Source organism: Ammospiza nelsoni, chromosome 3, assembly GCF_027579445.1.
Source record: "Ammospiza nelsoni isolate bAmmNel1 chromosome 3, bAmmNel1.pri, whole genome shotgun sequence".
NCBI classification, from domain to species: Eukaryota; Metazoa; Chordata; class Aves; order Passeriformes; family Passerellidae; genus Ammospiza; species Ammospiza nelsoni.
In genome coordinates this window covers 18,162,894-18,185,037 of record NC_080635.1, presented here as the reverse complement: position 1 = coordinate 18,185,037, position 22,144 = coordinate 18,162,894, and the positions used below count along the sequence as shown (strand labels likewise).

The 22,144-nt window shown below is 40.5% G+C and overlaps 1 protein-coding gene across 2 annotated transcripts in view; it reads left to right on the top strand.

Moving 5' to 3' along the window:
• The window catches only part of PCSK2 (proprotein convertase subtilisin/kexin type 2), a 111,306-nt gene that overhangs the window by 86,144 nt on the left and 3,018 nt on the right, over positions 1-22,144 (top strand). For both annotated transcript variants that reach the window (XM_059467937.1, XM_059467938.1), the window contains 4 exons: positions 655-830; positions 14,862-15,077; positions 16,291-16,391; positions 18,360-18,587. In XM_059467937.1, coding sequence (XP_059323920.1) covers positions 655-830; positions 14,862-15,077; positions 16,291-16,391; positions 18,360-18,587 — 721 coding nt within the window. The remainder of the gene's footprint in view (positions 1-654; positions 831-14,861; positions 15,078-16,290; positions 16,392-18,359; positions 18,588-22,144) is intronic.

Below are 22,144 nucleotides of genomic sequence, written 5' to 3'. Positions count from 1 at the left end.
GACATCTCCTAAGATTGTATCATTTAAACTCTTTAACTTCTGCTGCAATATGGGTTAAAGGAAGTGGGTTTTAGTTTGCTTTTTTCCTCCACATGCTGGCTGTATTTTGCTATTGCATCTGCATGTTGACAGAATGATATTTTTCCAGGAAATTGCTGTGTAGCATGTTTCCCTCCTCTGATTAAATTCTGGAGATGCACCCAAATAAACAGAAAAATTACTTGAAAAACTAATGACATGTGAACACAAAACTGAATGTAAGTTAGATGAGGGAGGGGACCTTACTCTTTTTTGCTAGCTTACAGAATCTTATATTAAATGCCATTGATATTATTTAAGCACTGAATTTCTAAGACTGCTGAATTCTGTTATTTTTATAGTGTTCTCAAAGATTAGATGGAAAATACGGTGTAATTAGAAAGCTAACAATAAAGTTCTTTTTCTGTCTGGGCTGTGCTGCCTTGGTGGCTGGGTGTTTAATACTGGCATCCTGCTGGGTAAGCACACCCTGGTGACATGGGAATGTCAAGTGTAGAATTACTGAATGGGTAAAACTGACAGTGACTTAAAATATCTGTAACTGGTGGCCTTCTGCAAGATTACATTTTGTGCTGGGTAGTGCATATTTCATGCTTATGTTGATTAAAACTACAGGTATTCGAATGCTCGACCAGCCGTTTATGACAGACATTATTGAGGCTTCCTCCATCAGTCATATGCCTCAAATCATAGATATATATAGTGCCAGCTGGGGACCAACTGATAATGGGAAGACTGTGGATGGACCTAGAGAGTTAACGCTGCAAGCAATGGCAGATGGTGTGAATAAGGTAACAGTTTTAATAATCTGGGTTCTGGGGCAGAATGGTGTGTACATGCTTGTGCAGAAAACAGTGACTTGGGAACACAATGCATTTGCACAAATTATCAAACTTTTGCCATATTTCAAGGTTCCTTTGATGCTCACTCTGCAATATTTTGGTATTGATTTTATTGTATAGTCTCAGCATACTGTGTTTATCTCTAGCCTGCTAACTGATGCTTTTTATAGGCCATTGCAGTCAAAATGGAAGAGCCTGAACTTGCTGAACCCAGGTTGAAATATGTCAGCTGAGCCACTGACACTGCATTTTCTGTTTTGGCATGTTACCAATTTAATTATTTTTTGGATTTGGAGTGTCTCTTGGGTTACTCATTATATGGTCATTATTATAGCTGTGATTGAGCTGCAACAATTCAGATGTCCCTGGACTAATATCATCCAGGAGACTCCTTGTTTATTCCCACATTCCCAGCTCCTTCTAGGAGCAGTCTGTGGTCTTTGTAAAAGACACTCAATATCAGCCTGTCATCTGTTTAACCGGTACACTGTAAGATGGTTGGAGGAAATGTGTGTGCCCCAACTCAAAATAAATTAGTCCAGACAAACCAACCTTGCATGGCTTTATCTCTACCTCTTTAGTGTCATGCAGCCAAGACAACTATGGGTGCCCCCTGGTGCTCTAGGGAATGAGCTTCCTCCCCTTGGCTGGTTGTAGATTGGTTTCTGTATTGACAAGACCTGAAATTACCCAGAACATCTGCGATGGTTTTCTATGGGAGCTCCACAATTACTTTTCTATCCAAATTATTTCTTCCTTTTGCTTGTGCCAGATACTCCCACTCTTCATCACCAGCTCACTGTAAGCAGCACATTCTGTTTACCATGTTTTGTGACATGATAATTCAATCTACCGCTGTGACAAATAGTGAAGCATCTAAAGCTTTCTCAAATGCTGACCCTCGGATGTTTTGCCTGTAACCGAGGAATTACAGTTGTCTTCATGCTTCCACCCATAAAATTGGCAATGTACTGCAAGAACACTGGAAGACTTGTCAAAAATTCCTTCTGTCTACTCAGTTTTTAGTATAAACTGTACAAACCTCTGATGAGTTGAGTCCCTCTGAAGTCACCTTACACAGGCTGTGTTTCTTCTTGTGATTTTCATTTATCTAGTGTTTCCATAAAGATCCCCTTAAACACTTTGGTCTTGAGGAGAATCTTTCTTAGGTGTATGACAATTCTAGCAGCACCTTGATGTGTTATTGTTGCTTGATCTCTCTTCCACTTATGTTGGTTGTAGCAGATATAAACTTTGAACACAGAAAAGTTTCCATATAATTTCTGTGCTGTCCTCATCCAATGGAGAACTTGTGTAAAAGTAGCAAAAAAGTCGAAGATTGAAAACTGAACTAGAGTTATTTTACCCTTCAAGAGAAGCAGATTTTAAATCATAATCATGGGGATTTTTTGTAATTTGGTATAAAAAATACCTTTGAATTAACTTGCTGTCATATTGCCCTATGCTTTAATTTGTGCAGTTACACTGGAATTAACCTTCTCTTTCAATGTTTAATATCAGAGTAGGGATTTTTCTTTTCTGTTTCATTGCTTGGTTGGAGTCCTATACTCAGAGGGTTGGGCATATTACCTTTTTAATACCTTGCTTTCAGGAGTGTTTGTGATTCTCTTCAAGAAATAATTTGCAGTATTAAGATAAAAAGGGGCCCTGAGATCACTTGCGTTGAAGTCTCAGGAAAGAGAGAGCACAGTGACAGTGATCTGTGCTCTGGCAAGGATTGCTTTTATGAGGAGACATATGTCTCTTTTATCAGGAGACATAAAATTAACAGGAGAGCCTGCAGTAGTAAACCAGTTCTCTCGGCCGTTGGAGAATTAGGAGGAATTATACTGGATTCTACAAAAAAAAATATTGCTGTCTTGGGACAATTACACTTAACCTTGTAGTGGCAGTATCCCAGCTATCTCCTGGCAGTATGTGCACAGAAGATGGGACAGTTCTGCCCCAAATAACTCCCTTTGTGTTATGATCTTAGCTTTATCTACCCTTCTTTTGCTCATTACATTTCCTAATAGAACAGTTTTTTCGGGTATAGTTTGTTCTGATTTGGTTTTTTTGAAGAGCCAGATTTTCTAGAGGTATTTCAAGCTGTCAGTTGATGCTGGGTATTCTCCATGATGCTCTGAAAAACCCACTACAGAGCTGGCTGCATGTAAAGGAAGACTAACAAGCCTTTGATATAATACCCTTTTACCTAGTTTAGGTCTATAATGTATGCATCACATTCTCTATTGACTAAAAATGTAAATCTAGTTTATTATTATTTCTCAGTGTAACCCTCCTATCTTATTAAAAAGTATCTTTTGTAAACTGAGAGACAAAAAAATGTAGGAATTCTTTTTATCAGCCTAGAGCTGATTCTCACCAGTTATGGCTCATGACTTAATAATGAAGCTGAAATATTGGTGGGGAGGAAGCAACATGCTGAGAATAAAAATGTATTCTTAAACTAAAAGCAATACTTCCAAATGTCCTAGAAGGCAAAATAAGAGCTCTTGCATGGAGCAAGATTAATATCCTTGCTTCTAATGCAATAAAATAAAAATCAGTAAGTAAGAGCGATACAGAATTCTTACACAGAATGTGCATTTAATTGAGTTGACAAACACAGGTTATCTTTGCCTTGCTGCCACCACACTTGGGAGCCCAGTTCAAAGAGGACACTGCCAAGTATTTCATCCTTCCCACAATCTCCATTCTCACTTTCGTATCCTTCAGAATTTCTCCTTCCAGAGCTACTGAGATTTGGGGATAACTAGTCGCCTGATAATGACAATATGATAAAAACTGCAGAAACTGTGAAACTTCAAGTTTATATGTCTATTTTTATGTCTTGAAGCCACCCAACTATAACCAGCTGGACTAAGGCCAACATGTCTTCTATTTCTGATATATATTCTTCTAGCTGAAGATGTCCTGGCTCATTGCAGAGTGGAGTTGGACTGGATGGCCTTTAAAAGGGCCCTTCCAACCCAAACTATTCTCTGATTCTATTTTCCTACCTTTCCTCTTCCATTATCCATTCTTGGCATGTGTTAAACTCATTCTTGCCTTTGCCTTAATCATACCTTCATTTTGGTGGACTGTTCGCTTGGAAGGTAAATAGCATTAATAGAGGCAGCTCTGAATTAAGGACAACACAATCTGTCATCACACTGTCAACTCCTTTATGGGCTCTCTTACTAATTATATCCAAGGCTAAGCACAAAATTATTAGTGTGTGCATGAACTGGGTGTCAGCATAACCCATGGAATCAGAAGTTATTGGGAAAGGTACTCAAGCTGCTTTTTGTTGCTAAGATATTTTTTAATGTGATCTGGCTTCACCTGTGTTATCTCATGGCTTTAGTTCAAGGACAGTGGTCAGCAGCATGGCTGGGTCACTGAACATTGGTGGTTGCACTGCAAGGATATGTGACCTCACAGTTGAATTAGCAAGAATTTGGGAATAGGGATTGAAAGGATTTTCATACACACAAAGGTGCACAAGTATTTGGCAATTACCAGCACTGGCCTGACACAGGTGAACACTCTTACCCGATGCAACTTCCAGCTGCTAGAAAATACTTATTTGGGATGTAACTGGAAAGGACTTTTAAAAACTTTTAGGTTTACAGTACTTGTCTAATTTGGGGGCCTTGCATTCATTGTATGCATTGTATGACTGGACAAAGCAATCCTGTGTGATTTACATATCCCTTGTCTGAGCTGTGCTTACCCACTGTGGGGGTTAGAAGGCTTGGAGAAGGAGGTAGAGATGATGGAAATCCTGTGACAACACATCTCTCTTAAATAGAGACTTTCTGTTATTTAGTATCTTGCATCCAGAATTGTAACACCTGTCATCTTAAACAGGAAAAGGCTGTTGCAGACATCTTTTGTGAAAATCCTTTTCTTAGGATTTTTCCTGCTGAGAAGCTGAGAAGCTACAGCAACAAAATGTAAACAATGGTTATCTGCTGCTGTGGAATGCATCAGGTGTGTCTGTGATTGGGCCATCTTGAATGTTTACAATTAATGGCCGACCACAGACCAGATAGCTTGGACTCTCTGTCTGAGCCACAGACCTTTGTTATTCATTCCATTCTATTTTTAGCTAGCATTCTGAGAGGAAAACCTTTCCTTCTATTCTTTAATATAGTCTTAATGTAATGTATATAATAAAATAATAAATCAAGCCTTCTGAACATGGAGTCAACATTATTGTCTCTCCCCTCACCCAAGAACCCCTGTGACCACAGTCACAAAAGGCAGCCTAGGTTAAGGACTAATTCCACTTACATTTTATGGTATAACCTGGTTGTAGTGTAGTGTCCAGTAAACACTTCTTATTTGCCATTTCATGAGTCTAGTTCTTTCCAGCTTCAGTTACTGGAATTTAAGGCAACAAAAAGAAGTAATCAAATAAAGTGGTCTCTTATCTATTGCATTTTTATGATGTAGACTTTTATATTAGGAGGTTGTGAGTGGTTGCTCATGGACTGAATGAATTCCTTGAAATTTCACCTTCTCAGCCAGAATATATAAGACATGAGCCATTTGTGCTTGTGCTGGTGAAAACATCACTGCTACCCTAGTGTAGTTCTACCTAAGAAAACAATGCCCAAGTACAAATTACCTAGGGAGCAGTATTAGGAATTCATAGTCACATCATGGCTTTGTAGCTGGGCTCACCAATGAAGGAAGAATTGACAGTGTAAAAAACAAAAGGAAATATTTTTCATTTACCTCTCTCCAAGTGCACAGAAATTGTGTTATTGTTCTTTGAAAATATCATGTTAATTAAGTATATACAGTTAGATGCCACATGCCTCTAACATAATTTTATTGTTCAACAGCTAAGTGAGGACAGGAAAATTTATTATATGACAACCATCTGATTACTCACTTTTTGAGGAAGCCCAGCAAGCTCCTTTATAACTTGGGAGCCCTTTACTATCGTATTGCCATTGTGTCTGAAATATGCATTATAATTCCATGCCTTGTCTTTTTCATCTAAGATAAAATCAAACCGTATTAAAACCCCACACATGTTGTATCTGCTTGCAATTCTGAACCCTGGTCATCTGACAGGGATGTTTTCTAAGGAGGCAAGACAATAATGTAGCCTGAAAATGCTGATTTTGTTGTATCACTCTGCCCCCAGGAGTGCTTTTTTGCCTAATCTCTGTGCCACAGCTCAGCAGATAACATGCTTTAGCTTCCCAGCAAGGCTGATAATGCAAGCTGGCAACCTTTGCACAATGCTTCCAGGAGCACAGATGGACCTATGATGCTAGAGTTCATCACACCACTTGGGAATGCTGGCAAGGAAAACCAGCATTGTCACTGCTAAAGAGTAAATTGGGTGTGTAGAGTCTTTCTGAGTGATAATCTAGTTCAGAAATAATGAGAAGAGAATGAGATTGATTTTTTTGCAAATATTATCAATACTAGAATTAGGCCTGTAGAATTGTTGTATTATCACTTGTGGTGCACAGCCCAGCATCCAGCAAAAAAGAAATGGCTAATTAAAAGGTTTTGCCTTAGCATTTTCCAAGTTCCCTTCTCGTTGCCCTGCTAGACTGAACCCTCCCTGAAAACTAATGCTGGCTCTCTTCACCAAAAATATAATTTTACATATATTTCTCTTGGCTAAGAGAAGCCCATCCAATTTCAACAGCAATTTAGATGTAGAAAATGGCTCAAGCATTATTTTTAGCCAAAGGAGGTATTAACAATTAAGCAATTAATTATGGGTTGGCATATGTGAGTTCAGTACTCTTCTGTGACCAATTCTAAAATAAGTTACAGAAAGCCTTTTTATTAGAGTTTATGAATTATATGTCTTAGATTTTTTGAACCTTGTATGCAGCAGTCTTGGAGTTTGGTAGTTATTACTTGACCCCAATAGTTTCAGAAATCTGCTAGGACAAACTGGACAGACAGTTATTAAAGGCAGCAAAATGTGAAAGGGACACAAAAAGGAGAAGTATGTTGGAAGTGTGGTTCCAAGTGATAGTTATCCTCTGCGCAGTAGCCAAGTGTTGAACTGAGTTCTTGCTCCTGCTAAAACAGCCTTTCCTCTTCCACTGTTGAATACCAGAAGGTTAGGCCAGCAGGGAAGGGACAGGGCCTTCATCAGTAGTGAATTTGAGAGGATAACCCTGTTGCTGTTTCTTCCCACCTGAACTGCATGGCTTGTGGCTGTGCTGGGCTTTTCCAGGGTTACAGTTCAGCATCTCCAGGCTTTCGGAAGGAACTGGAGAAGTGTAAAGGCATTCAGCTCAAACAGGGTAGCTGTGCGCCTAAACCTGTGTAGTGGCAAACTTTGGCAATCCAAGTATGTTTCCTGCTATGTTTTCTCTGAGGTATCTCTGAGGTTAAATCAAGGTTGCTTGGCTGGCTGTCAGAAATGTGTTTCTGCCTAAATTTTGCTTTAGGTTTTTAAAAGTGCCCAAGTCATCAGTATAGGAAAGGAGCAAAGGGATCCAGAAGACACAGCCTACCAGATTGCTCTAGGCAAATCATCCTGGCAGCTGGAGGAGCCAGGGGAGTGAGAGATGTTAGGGATGCAGAAACATGCAGGCAGGCTCCAGAAAACCGTGGCAATACAAAAAATGGGCAGCAGTTCAGGGATGCCAAAGAGTCGCTGCCTGCAGCTGACTTGTACTGTATAGCAACCTCTGCAGTAGGTCGTTGCAGCCTGAATAGCTGCTAGTAAAGTCCAGGGTAAGGAAGCAAAAAAACATCTGTTGCATAATATCAACAGATGTTTAATTCAGCTGGCCAGTGAGATGTTCAGAGTCCCAGAGCACACACATGTGGAGGGTCCAGGTTCCCCTCTCTCAAGGAGCCCCCAGAGTGACCCTGGTCTCCGGGCAGTACTAAGATAAGGGCCAATCGGGGGATAGGGAGGGAGTGGATCAGGGACACAGGAACAGACATAGGAGGAGCAGGGGAAGGAGCCAGTGGGGTCTTACGGGCTTTTGAGGGAAGCTTCTTGTGTTTCCCCAAGCCAGGGGATGCCCTCCAGGGTCTCCACAACTCCCCATTTTGAAATTATTAAGAAAGCTTCTCTGAAGGATCAACTGAATCAACACAAAATGACAAAAACAAATAAAAACCCTCCACATGTGTGTGCTTTGGGACTCTGTTAAATATCTCACCACATGGCTGAATTAAACCTCTGTGGATATTATGCAAAGACCCTTTTTGCTTCCTTACCCTGGACTTTACTGGCAGCTATTCAGACTGCACAAATGGCGCACCGAGCAGGTCTCTAGGAGAGACTTCTTCTCCTAGAAAACATCTGCACTAGACCACCCTGAGAATTTGGGCTTTTTTTACCCCAGTGTGGTGAGTTTGAAATTTTGGTTCCTTCCTCCTTTTACTCTCCGGTGTTGGGAAGAGACTGGGTTAAGATGGAAACAGCACTCACCCATGCAGAACAAGAAGTTTACCTTGTTATAAATGAGGTCCCATATCTCTAATTTAATAATTCACAGACTTAAAATTTAGCAGCAGTTTTTAATTGAGCAGCCATTTTATAATACAATCAAATATAATCCAGTAGTTACAAAAAGAAATTTGGCAGTGGCTCAGATAAAACATAAGCAAAAATTGAGCAATCAGAATATGGGGAGGGCATCCCACCCTGCCTCACGTACAAAAGGCAAAAGGATCCAAACACAACTTATATACTGTATCCTAATGCATATTCATCAATGTTTTCCCATAAATCTCCTCCTATTTTAGATTCTCAAAATCTACGTCACTCTACTGTGCAGCGCATGCTCCTGTTGTTGCAAGTCCTCTGAATAACCTGGCAGGTGGTGTGTGCGCATTAAGCTTTATGTTATGTAAGTAAGCACTATGTTCCAATTAAGCCTTATTATTTTATAGATAAGACCACTATTTTAGACTCCCTGTCTGGAATTGTCCCAGTTTTTTTCTCTTTATTGTCCCAACTTCTCAAGGTCGGTCCAAACCAATAAATTTTTGGAAGTAATTTGGGAAATTTAAAAACTAAGACAGAATTCTGTTCTTTATTTAATATGATGATGAAATGCATTCTGAATCTTGAGGACCATTTAAAAAACAGATGAAAACACCTCCTCCATGTTCCCCTCTTTGTGCCCCTGCACCTCCTCCCCTGTCACAAGGATAGACTCCTCCGGGTTCTCCCATGTTTACTCCTGCTGCCCAGGTTGGCTCTCACCACATGGCTGCAGCCGCATGATCACATTCACGTGCTCAAGATGGCAGAGACCCCATGTTTGGAGCTGCGGGGTCCCCCCTTCTGCCCTCTGGTACTTACGCTTCCTCCCACAGATGTGTTTACCTTGGTTGCTATAGCACTGCGAGACGGAGCAGGTGGTGATAGCCATCCCCCCTCGCACTGAACAGCTGCTCCCGCAGAAAACCCACGGCCTCCCCACTGCTGCTCCACATGGCCAGAGTGAGCTGGCTGATATTCGCTGCCCAGCCTGCCCCGTGGCAGCCCGCTGCATGGGGGTCAAGGGCAGGCGGGCAAGACCGGCAGGCCCAGGGTGCTGCTGTCACCGGGCAGGCAGACGGCCCCACCGGGGGATGGCTTAGAGCCACAGTCCTGGCAGCGAAACTGCTGCCCCCATGCCAGCAGCGCCCGCAGGCACCAACCAAGACAGACCCCTGAGAAGGAGAAGAGGCTGAATCTCAGCGTGGCCACCAGCGCTGGGAGTGTGATGAACTTTGCACGGCAGCACACCAGCACCAGCAACGCGTCTAGCACCACCAACACAAACACAAACCCACTGACAAAGGTAAAAAAGTCCTTGCCGTGAACATTTTGGGGACAGTGAAATGGTTCAATGTCAAATACAGATACAGTTTCATAACCTGGAATGATAACAAAGATGTGTTTGTTCATAAGACTGCTATAAAAAAAATAACCCCAGGAAATACCACCACAGTCTAGGAGATGGAGAAATTGTGGAATTTAATATAATACAAGGAAGAAATAGCCCCCAAGCAGCCGATGTGGCAAGATCTGGTAGAGTTCCAGTGCAAGGTAGTAAACATGCGCCAGACTGCAAACCTGCAAAATATTATCCACATCATAGAAGTCCTCCACACACCTACCAAGGAAATAGAACCCAAAAAATTCCTGTGGCATCTGTACCTCCCTCCCACTTTCCCCTTTTCCTTTCCATTGTCCTGTTACTCTTTTTTTATGTTCCCACAAATTCCCACCTCCCTTTCCCTTTACCTATGGTCTCCCTCCACTAATCTTTTTCCCCAGAGTTCCTTTGTAATACCAGAGGGAGCGTGATTGGGAGGGAAAGAAAGGAAAGTTTTCCTAAAGTAACCATCTTTTTCTTAAAAGTTAATGATTTCTATTTAGAGTTTCCAACAGGCACACCACCACTTACACTACCTTATACAGGGTCTGTAACAGCCAACAACACTGCCACAGGTGACAGAGAACCAATCCCTGCTGAAGAAACCTTCTCCTGACTCACCTGATAAACCGTACTAAGTGAACACCGCATCCCTCCTGCCAGCTCTAAGAAATCTGTTTGGACATTGGGGAGTCAGAGTTTTTTGCATTTTGAAAACTGTCTTATGAGTGCTTTTATGTGTTTTTGTCATTTTGTGTTGATTCAGTTGATCCTTCAGAGAAGCTTTCTTAATAATTTCAAAATGGGGAGTTGTGGAGACCCTGGAGGGCATCCCCTGGCTTGGGGAAACACAAGAAGCTTCCCTCAAAAGCCCGTAAGACCCCACTGGCTCCTTCCCCTGCTCCTCCTATGTCTGTTCCTGTGTCCCTGAGCCACTCCCTCCCTATCCCCCGATTGGCCCTTATCTTAGTACTGCCCGGAGACCAGGGTCACTCTGGGGGCTCCTTGAGAGAGGGGAACCTGGACCCTCCACATGTGTGTGCTCTGGGACTCTGAACATCTCACTGGCCAGCTGAATTAAACATCTGTTGATATTATGCAACAGATGTTTTTTTGCTTCCTTACCCTGGACTTTACTAGCAGCTATTCAGGCTGCAACAATAGGTGGCTATGCAACAATCAAACAATCAAAGCTTCAGGAAACACTGGCTCAGGTACTAGCCCAGCAGGCATAATGAATGAAGAAAACAACAAAGGGGAAAAACATAGTTTAAGTAATGCCTCTAGTTACATAAAGTGAGAAAGGATGAAGTCTTCTGCCAGCTCACTTTTGCAAGGTAGCTTACAAAAGATATTTATCTAGGATTATGCACTTATGGAAGATCAGAAAAAGGGGTAAGAATATTTCTCAGGGAATGTTTCATCATGGTGCAGCTTCCCACTAAAGACACCGGAAATAGAAAACCTGCTCTTTTCTTAAAGAGAGCTTCACAGGAACTGTCTGTGAATTACTAAACATATAGCCTTGCCAAACACTTAAAACTGGTTCAACTTGAATTGAGAACTGGGCCTCTCTTGGGCTGGTATTAAATCCATCATGATCCATTTTCAGCTCTGAGTGAGATATATCTTCAGATGGCTCAGAAGGGTGAGTGCCAAGCCATGCATCACTTTTGGAGGAAATTAGCAGGTTTCTACAAGATGGTGGAGGAAAGATACTCTTTTAAAATGTATCTTAAAACCTTCCTGGTGTTGTGTTCTTCCTGACTCTTCCTTCAGGCTCCCTCTGGTGGTTACAGTGTATGTTACTGTTGCCTTCTTCCATCCCGTTTTTGCTCCACATATACAGCCACCTGAGTCACACCAGTAATATTTTTTAGGTTCACGTAAGGTTGAGATGCAAATAAGAGCTTTCAGTTCACTTTAAATATGATGTTTAGTTAATACAACTGGATTTTATTTTTCTTGCTTATCATAGAATCATAGAGTGCTTTGAGTAGGAACGGACCTTAAAGGCCATCTAATTCTTGAACCCCTGCTGTGCCACGAGCAAGGATGCGGCCCACTAGATGAAGACTAGATCAGTTTTATTACTACTACTATCCAGAGAACTGAATATTTACTTCTCCTGAAGCTGTATATTTCTACTTGATAAACTACACGATTCCTGAGAACAGCCACCAAACAGCTTGCCTGTGCAGGCAGTCTCTCTGTGGGATCTGACTGTGGGACATGTGAACAACAAGTCCTAAGCATCATTACAAATAATGCAGTTGGACTGCTGTCAGTTTATTCCAGCAGTGTTGGCTTGTCTTTCCAGTCCTGGCTAGGAAGGAAAGGCAATTGAAATTAGAGTATTAAGAGATGAGTTGTAGGTTTTAACACTAAGACCACTTATGGATATGACTCCTGTGAAAGCAATATCGTGAAGCCATTCTCAAAGTTACAGTAATTGCATACATAAAACCCATCCCAGAGTTTCAGTTCCTCTGTGACTTCCTCTTGCTTCACACCAACAATATGTTACATGCATTTTCTGCCATTCAGCTACAAATCCCATTCATGGGGTAAAATTCTTGGCAGCACAAAACAGTCCTGCTGAGCATGGCTAAGTTTTTTTCTGTGTGCTGGGCACTGCTGAGGTTAAATTCATGTTAGCACTTTAGTGAATTTCTCACATGAAATTGGAGTGTTTCCCTTTCAAATGACAAGAAAGGAGATTGTTTAAGAACGGATCCATATATGACGAGCATCCTATTCCTGCCACCTGCTTTCTGTGTTGGACAGCCACCTGTTTTTTTGGGACTGAGGCTGTCCAAAGCAGGTACAGAGTTGCAAAGTGGTGTGGTGATGTAGGTGGGCATGATGGCAGCAAGATTGGGATGTAGCCTCTGAAAGCAGTCCAAAGACAAGGTTTAGGCCCGTAAACTAATGGCAGTCAGAGCAAAAGGTGGGATATGGAAAAAGTCCAAGAGAAAAAAGGCACAACTGGTCTTGTTCTACTGAATTTTATTTTTAAAATAAATTGCTAGCATGATTTTGTTCTTCAAAGTACATATTTTTGCAACAGTATCCTCCTCCCTTAAAATGCAACTGATAGCAGGCCTTTGTGGAAGTTCTTAGATGGATTTCAGAGAGCTTTTTCATAGTCATTATCTTTATTATGAAAATCTGTGTCCTGAGATGTTACATATCCCAGTGTCAGCAATCCTGCTGTGCAATTCAGTGGATTATAATGCAACTCACTAACGTGCTTGAAATAATGAGGTTGCTCTGTTCAGTGGGGTGCAATGAAAAATAGAAGCTACTGCTGGGAGCTCAGATTTGATTTAAAATCCTGACTGAAAAGGTTCCCTATTAAAATGCTACTGCAGGTTACTACGTTTTTATATTCATTAACTTCCATTTCATGCTGTGCAGTGAGAAGACCAGAAGAAATTTTTTAGTCTTTTGCTCAGTGCGTCTAAACAGTGTGTTAAATGCTAGCCTCGCAGACTTCTGGTGATCTTGGAAGTAAATGCTGGACTACTTGAACTAAACATAGAGAGAAATGGTGGCTGTGCTGGAATCAGTTGGAGATCTGAGCTTTGAGTTCCTTACCGCAGATCTTTCCCTGACAGTTGAAGTTCTCACATCTGACTCACTTTCAGACAGCTCCTACCTCTTTCTGATTATGGAATTAAAAGGAGCTGAGTTGATCCTTTCCCACCACCTGCCTATCTAGAAGCTGGGGAGAGGGTATGGATGTCTTTTGTTTAATTAATGGCAAGCCTTTATAGTAGCCCTTCAACTTCAGTCAGTCCTATCCATCTCAGAATAATTGCGGGACTCTTTTTCTGTAGATTTTTTGTAAGGCCTTGTAGTTTTATTTTCTCCTTAAAAGTAGAATCTGGTTTGTCAGAAAAACAACTCTGAGCCAATCATACCTTTGGAAAAAGAAATGTATTGAGAGAAAATAGTGCTGGTAGAGCTTTTTAGCCATTGTCTGAACCAAACTGGATCGTACAAACCCAGCCTGTGAGATGACCTATGTCCCTTTTAAAGCACTTTTCCTCATAGCACTTAGACCATGGCATAAATGCTAATGAATCCATAAAATGTCTTGGCATGCGCCACAGGAGCCTTCAGGGTGTGAAGCAAACCAGGTGATAAATGGAAGTGCTTTGTGTACACAAGATTGCTGAACTGGCTTTGGCTGCCATTTACCTGGATTTAATAACCTGCATAGATCTGTGTATCACAGCTGAAGTTGCATATATGTTTTATTTGTGCCATATTTCTCCTTTATAGATGCTCAGGTTTACAATTAGCTGTGCAGTTGTTTTGCCAATTGATGGGGATGATTTAAAGGACATGGACACCTCTAAAGAATGGCCTTATTTTACTACTAATACTGAGGCAACACAGAGGTGAAACAATACATTTAATAAAACAATAAGCTTACTATGCATTTGGCTTCAGCAACAAACAAAACAAGCAAGATAATGCAACTAATAATTACTGTATGAGAGACAGAGAATAGTGATTGAGAAAGATACATCACCAATTGCCTAAATACTTTGCCATCATCCAGAACCTACAGCCATTGGGTCTGTTGCAGTGGCTATTTGGAGAACTTTCCAGGGAACTGGGAGGTCCTAGAAGTGCGTTCACTCCTAAGTGAGGTCTCCAAAGTCACTGCAAATCAAGTGTTCCAGCTTTTATAATGCACTTCTCAACCAACAGGGACCAGGGCTTGGCAGAGCGCAGGCCATGGTTGAAATAGAGCTTCTTGCAAAAAAACATCTGGTGATGTCAGTTTGGAAGGTTTCTTTAAATGATACATTTATTAACATATCTTGCAGATAGTTACATAAGGTCATGTGAAAGTTTTTAAAGCAGCCGGTTTCATGTTAAAGCAGCTTGGTCAGTCTGTATGCAAGATTCTTTTGTTAAATGGCTAACCATAGACAGTATCTAGTTCATGATTTTCAGGATTCATCTAAAGTCAACTTTGGCTTGGGCCTGTTGTTCAGGCCTGAGCACTTCAGAAGTTTAAAGTTGCTGCTATCTCCTATTTGCTGTTTAACTCCAGAGGGTTGATTTTCTCCTCTCACAGGGCCGGGGTGGAAAAGGCAGCATCTATGTCTGGGCCTCTGGAGATGGAGGCAGCTATGATGACTGTAACTGTGATGGTTATGCATCGAGCATGTGGACAATCTCCATCAATTCTGCCATAAATGATGGACGGACAGCTCTGTATGATGAAAGCTGCTCTTCAACCTTAGCCTCCACCTTTAGTAATGGGAGAAAGAGAAATCCAGAGGCTGGTGTGGTGAGTCCTGATACTATTGTGCTGCTGTTGCTGTCTTTGTGCATGATGTATATCTATCTGCATGACCTATTGCAACTCTGTGTACTTTGGAGCAGCAGATGGTTCTTTGTTGCGAGGAATATTTTCTCATTTGCAGTATCTGATGGTGCCAAAACTGTCAGCTGAGACGATGTGGGATTTTTACTGAGAACAGAATGATCTTCCGTCTTTTAGAGCTTCAAAGGAAAGGCGGTGCTTTCCTTTATCAGAAACCAGATTACAAAGTTCCGTTGCCCTCTTTGTGGAGGACAGTGTGACAGAAGGTTTCTGTAAAAATCTAAGTTAACATCTGAGATAATATTTTCTTGTACTGGCAGACTTCTGCTGTACAAGCAGCACAGAGCAGAATGACATTTAATCACCCACAGAGGATATATAGGGGTTCAGATTACCAGAGCCTGCTGTTGCTGCAGGGCTATACCTACAGCTGGAAAACAGGCAAGTTCTGTTCAATTGTATTTGGGATTTTCTTCCACTAATGATCATCGCTCTTCAGCATCTTCAGAGTAGTTCAGTTTACAGAGTGGAAAATGCACGCATGCTGACTCAAAGTTATTTTTTGCAAAAAGCTGTTGTACATTTTCCATGGCCCTGTTTCAAATCCCCAAGACACACTGTGCAATCCTAAATGCCCACATGCAGTAGCAGACAGAGCACTATTTTCTGTCTTCAGTCAGCTCTGTGATGATACCAGCCAAAATGATCTGTGGCATCTTTGTAATTATTGCCATAAAATGCATTTCTGAGGGTTTTTTTCTGGTCTCTGCTAGTGACTAATCTGCACAGAAGACAGCAGCCTGGTGCTGCTGCTGGTCTCGGAGTTGGACAAATGTTAATAAATTCAATAGTGTTACCAATTCTAGTTTCAAGTCTTTTTGATAATCAGAAACGAATTTAAGGCCTTTGGTTAAGCCATGTTTGTTAGAAGTAGATGGGTTCTAAGTGATAATGACCACTGGTTTACTACCTGATGACTTGCTCTTTCATTTATGCTCTAAATGTGTCTCACTGTGGTTTTAAATTGATACACTTTTCCAGAAAAGAGAACAGAGCATGGGCATAAATACAATGAAAGAGCAATGGCACTAACTCCACTTTCTGTATTTTTCTGAGTCTGTAGCTGCAGTGAAAATAGGATACCTAGTTTTATTAATTACATCTAATGTCATTGCAGGCTACAACAGATTTGTATGGCAACTGCACCCTGCGTCATTCAGGCACATCTGCAGCTGCCCCTGAAGCAGCCGGAGTGTTCGCCCTGGCCCTGGAGGCTAAGTATGCTGTTGAGAAATTCCTCATGGGCTCTAGAGAGGAGAGGGGCTGTGGTTTATTTAATGGTGTTCATCATTTCAGTTTGCTGGCTGTGGCATCAGGCTGCAATAACCAGCTCAAAAACCACCTTGTACAGTAGTGACGTGCATGGTGACTTGCAGATGGAGCAACAGCCTTGCCAAAGTTGCATGGCAGATGTTATTTTGGCTGTCTGGCTCTCTCTGTGTCCTCCCCATCCTCTGCATCTGGGAATTAGACTTCTCTAGCACTGTTTGGAGGAAGAGATTATTTAATTTCTCCACATGTCCTCTGTGAAATGCCTAGCCTATAAAAATATAAGAATGACCCAGTAATATGAGACAGGAGTTCATCTTGTGCCAGGATACTGTCTGCAATGACAGATGCTTAGGAAGAGGACAAGAAGTGAGGATTAAAATGATCTTACAGCAAGGGCTTTGTTGATCCATGATTTGTAGAGACAGCAGTGGGTCTCTTCTGTTTAATAGCCACAGGCAGATTGATCTTCTTTGGAGTTGTGTAACTCTTTTTCAGATTGTCTGTATTTGGCACCTAGGTCATACAGTAACAACCAGTTCCTCAATACTTTTTTTTGCAATGGTGGTGTGGAATGCTTTCTTTGTTTCCTTAACCCATTGCTGGTAGCTTGCTTCTGTGCTGTGTAATTGCTCTGTTACATGAAGGAATAAACATCCATTGTCTGTTTACTATGTCCATGGTAATCCTGACACTGGAACCATTTTTATATCTTGAAATCATTACCTTCTTCTCTACTGATTAGGAAAAGTTTTCCTTTCAATATGTTAATTTTTTTTCCATGAACTGAGGCAACATTTGCTTAGTTACAAGAGCTTCAGTTGCTGTAACTACAGCATGAAGTGAGTACTATGTGCATAGTTTCCTTCAACAGTGCAGCATAATGAAGATTTGTGAGTTTTTTTACAATAACAGAGCAATGGCTATCGTGCTCAGAACATGACTTGGTCCAAGTCTCATTTTTCAGGTTTTATACAAGTAAAACATGCCAAATGTTAAGCTTTGGATGATCATTCCTTCTACTATCAAATTCATTCAGTGGGACAGCCACTATATAAAATATTAATATGGCCATAAAAATGTAAAGGTTTAATGAATTTTCTGACCACTAAATGTTTAAACTGGACTGGAACCTAAATATCTCAGTAATAATTATTCTTTTTCATTTGAGCTACCCATAAAGACTGGAATTACTCTGCCATTATAATGAATAGGAATTAGACTTAATAACCCTGGCTTGCGCTAGAATTTCTAGGCTTTGCTGAGAAGGCAGCAGGAGAGAAAAGGAACTGTCAGTGTCTCCCATATCCTTCTGGCTGTATTGAATTGTATTGTGCACCCTGGATGAGCCTTGCCAGGAGTCACTGACAATCTCCCATGAAGCGTGTTCTTGCCTGCATTATGTCTGTCAGCTCATACACAATATAGGACTGATATGTCTCTCAAACCAGACCGATCTATGAAATAGAAAGTACAGCTTTAAGATATGGAGCAAGCTTTTAAAAGATCTCAATAAGAATGATGCAAGCCATATCTTCTTTTCAGCTGTCTTGTGTCACCTTGGCGAATGACAGTAATTGGCTGTTCTGGTGTATATTCAGCACATACACATGCTTATTACTTGGGGCACTGAAAGCTGAAAAGCACATCCTTTTAGGCTGATGGTTTGAATCAGAAGTGGTTTTGCAATTTTGGAGAACATATTTAGAAAAGTACTATATGCTTCAAACCTATTCTTATTCCCACTGAGCTCAACAGAAGGACCAATAGAAGCTTTGTTACTGATATTTGTGTAGTTACAATTTCAGTGTTATTCATGGAAGCAAACTTTACCCAAAGCCTTACTCAAGCACAGTTTTTCTTTAATATCTGCTTGGAAATACTGTAATGTTCGTTTCTCATGTTGCTCTTCCACAGCTTGCATCTGACATGGAGAGACATGCAGCATCTGACAGTGCTCACCTCCAAGAGGAACCAGCTTCATGATGAGGTTCACAGGTGGCGTAGGAATGGTGTTGGACTGGAGTTCAACCATTTGTTTGGCTATGGTGTCCTAGATGCAGGAGCCATGGTTAAGATGGCAAAAGACTGGAAGACTGTTCCTGAGAGATTCCATTGTGTTGGAGGGTCAATACAGGAACCTGAGTAAGTGAATAGTCTGGTGGATATGTTTGGCTTCTTCCAGGCATCTGGGAGACCGCAAGCATTAAATTATATTGACAAAGACAGTTAAAGAAATTTAATGAGGTTTTTTTGTTTCCTAAGAAACCGTAACATTACCAGTAATGAGTTGATAAAACATTTTTTATTAACAATGCTTGATGAAACTATATGATTTTTCAGTTCCTGGCTTGTTGGAGCAGTACATTCTATAGCCCATCCTATATGCTAGTGCCAGTAGTGTAAATAGCAACATCCATTTCTCCTGGGCACTCGCAGGTATATTTGTGCTAAAGTTTCTGTGAATAAAGAGCCGATCCCCAAATGAAAATTGGGGAGACTGGCACTGTAAATTACATAAACTGCTGCCACATGAAATATCTATCAGCCAGGTCATAACTCATTCTGAGATTCTTCAGCAGACAATTTTATCTCCAGAAGACTGAAGCAATCATCTGCAAGTACCAGCACTGAGCGCTATAGCATTTAATTGTGCTTGCTTTAAGCTCTTAAATTCTCTAATTTCAGGGTAGGTAGTCAGGTTATTTTCTGATTTACCTTTATGTGCTAAAGTGAATGAGTCAACGAATGAATGAATGCTAATTGACTACAACAGCTTTAATTACTTTAATTTAAGTAATTGAATTTACTTAAATTTAAGTAATTACCTAAATTAGTAATTACTTAAATTAGTAATTACTTTAATTTAAGTAATTGAAATACTAACTTAAAAATGGCCTGAATTATATCTATACCATTTGAAATTTGACTTTTCAGTGCCATTTTTGAAGCGAACATTATTCTATTGGAAAAAGAAAACAAACTAGGATGCCACCCTAGCACATAGCTCAGCCAGGGTTTTCCCCCAACCTTGCAAATTGAATTTGCATGATTCAAGGTTCTGCAGCTGAGCTCTGAATTTTAATTTATCTGTCCTATGCATACTCACAGGCAAAAAACAAATGAGAATACCAAAGCTAGTTTTAGGATATCTCTAGTTTATTAATAATTAAATGCACAATAATCTCATTATCTTAAGGTAGCTCCATTTACTGAAATGGGGATCATCTTAGAGGAGGAAAGAACATTTATTTCCGTAGGCTGTAAGGGTGTCTCGCTGTCAATTGCCTGACACATCTATATATTAACACTACTGTTGTAATATTTGTGTTCCCCAATGAAAATGTCACTGACAGAAGATGAGAAGCATTATGAAGTGCAACATGTACATTTTTTTAATTGCACTGTAAAAAAAATAGCTAGCTAAGTCCCAGCATCTCCAGAGATTCTTTGGAAAATAAAACTCTGCATTTCTGCTGTAGATAAGCGGGTTGTTCTTTTGGTTTGGCTTGCTGAAGCAACATTTTCTATGTATTTTCTCTATATTTTTATTTAAGTATAGATGTTTTTATATATAACGTATGTATTTGGTATAGATTTATGAAGGTGAGTAGTTGATACAGAGGTGTGTTTTAGAGCAGCATTGTCAATTAAGCAAAAGGCCAGGAAATAATTAACAGACATAATATACTGTGTACTGAACACAACCAGTATTTAAAACAGAAACATTTGTTAGCAATAGGAACTTTTCCTGACAAGGGTTCTGGCTGGTTTAGGGAATTACAAAATTTTAAGAAAACATAGTCCATTAACTGAGGAACAGGAGCACACAGGAGTTCCCTCTGCTCATCTCCCACTAGGTACTACACCTGCAAAAGTGAATATACCATATATAATCTCCCACTGGCTCCTATGCCATGGACATACTATATGTATATGTATATGTATATGTATATGTATATGTATATGTATATGTATATACACAAGTTGGGTAGTGGCACATGGTAAGGCTGTGGAAAATCCACTTTCTCTTCTTCACCTTTGTGTCAGGCTTTTCCATTAACCCTGGTTCTTTTTGTTTCTTTAGAAAAAATCACCTAGACTACAATAATTAGTCTAGTGAAGCAGAGACTATTTGATCCTAGTTAATAGGAAAGGGGGAAAGAGAAGAAGCGTACTCTCGTATTTTTAGAGAGCTGAGAGAGCTTTTGCACTGCAGTATTTGAGAATGTGGAGAGAAAAGCTTTTTGCAGCTGTCAAACGTTCTGCAGAGCAGATGTAGGGGGAACACACTGCTTTTGCTTCTTTGGGCTTTAGTCTGGACAGGAAGAAAATACTCATACTGTGATGTCCCTCCTCATTAACTGAAGGAGATAAAACAATTGTCACATCTCTGGGAATGAAGCAGTGTTTGAAAAAGCTTTGTCCACTGTGTGAAAAGGCTGTGAGACAGCATGAATTCAGATTGAGTTGAGATTGAGGCTTCCCATGCAGAGAAACTGCAAGCACGTGGCAACTGTGAAATTACAACCCTTCACATCTGTCTGCATGTAGTGCATTTTTCTTGTGCTTTGACATGTCAAATAAGTATCTCAAGGGTATTATATTAGATGCTCAAATGTTTTAGCTATACAATATTTATGTTATGCCAACTTCTGCTCCATAATACTCAGAACAACACAGGTTTTTCAGGTTAAGGTAAGTGTTTAAATGCCTTGAGGATCTTGATCTAAATGATGTTTTGCTCTGCAAGTACTTTCAAGAAGGTAATACTCTATGGAAAGGGGACAGAGACTGGTCTGAGCCACATAGTAAGTGTAATATCTGGAGCTCATCTCAAGAAGAAAAGAATTCATGGAAGCTAGGCTTGAATGAAATGCTTTCACTGGTCTCTAAAGAATGTGGTATTTCATTAGCAGAGGGAAAAAGCTGGTGCTGATTTCTTTTGAAAAGAAGGTATTCATCACCACAGGGTAGTCAATGCCCTTCAAAAGATTCTCAATTTGCACAACTAAGGTCAGGGAGAATCAACTGGAAGACAAGATAATGACAAGGTGACTGGACTCTTTTGTGACTTGGTCACTTTCATAATGATTGCTGTAATTCTTGTCTTTCGATTATTTTTTTTAGACAGAGAAAAATGTCACACTGCTCAAAGAACACTGATCATGAAGATGTAGAGCATTTTTACACTTTCAGTGTATTTTGCCAGCCAGTTTCTGAGGCAGTGGGTAATTGAAGTTGCATCCTGACCCCAACAAGTTTAGAAGGCACTTTACAGGCTCATCTCCCCACCCCAGGGCCAGACAGCATTTTGGTAATTCAGTAAACGTGTGCAGCTTCTTGGTGTATGTACTCATGTACAGGAGCTGTTCAAGGATGGAAATCTTTGTGGAAAACTATTTTTCAAATGAGCCAACTCCAGCATCCCACGCTTATGCTGGTTTCCAAAGCAGAACAAGGACATAGGCTTTAATATGACTGCACTGAAATTTTGTTTTCTCTTCAACACCAGAGAGCCATTTGCTGCTGTCATTTAAGGAAACTGACATGACTGACTACTCGTGGTTCTTTTACTGAGTATGCACATTATTATGCAATTGCCCAATATAGGAGTGATAGGTAAAGACAACCATTAATGTTAGTCCTTAAAAAGCAGTATGTGCTTCTAAAATTTTATTACTTCTCTCTTTCTGTAGGTG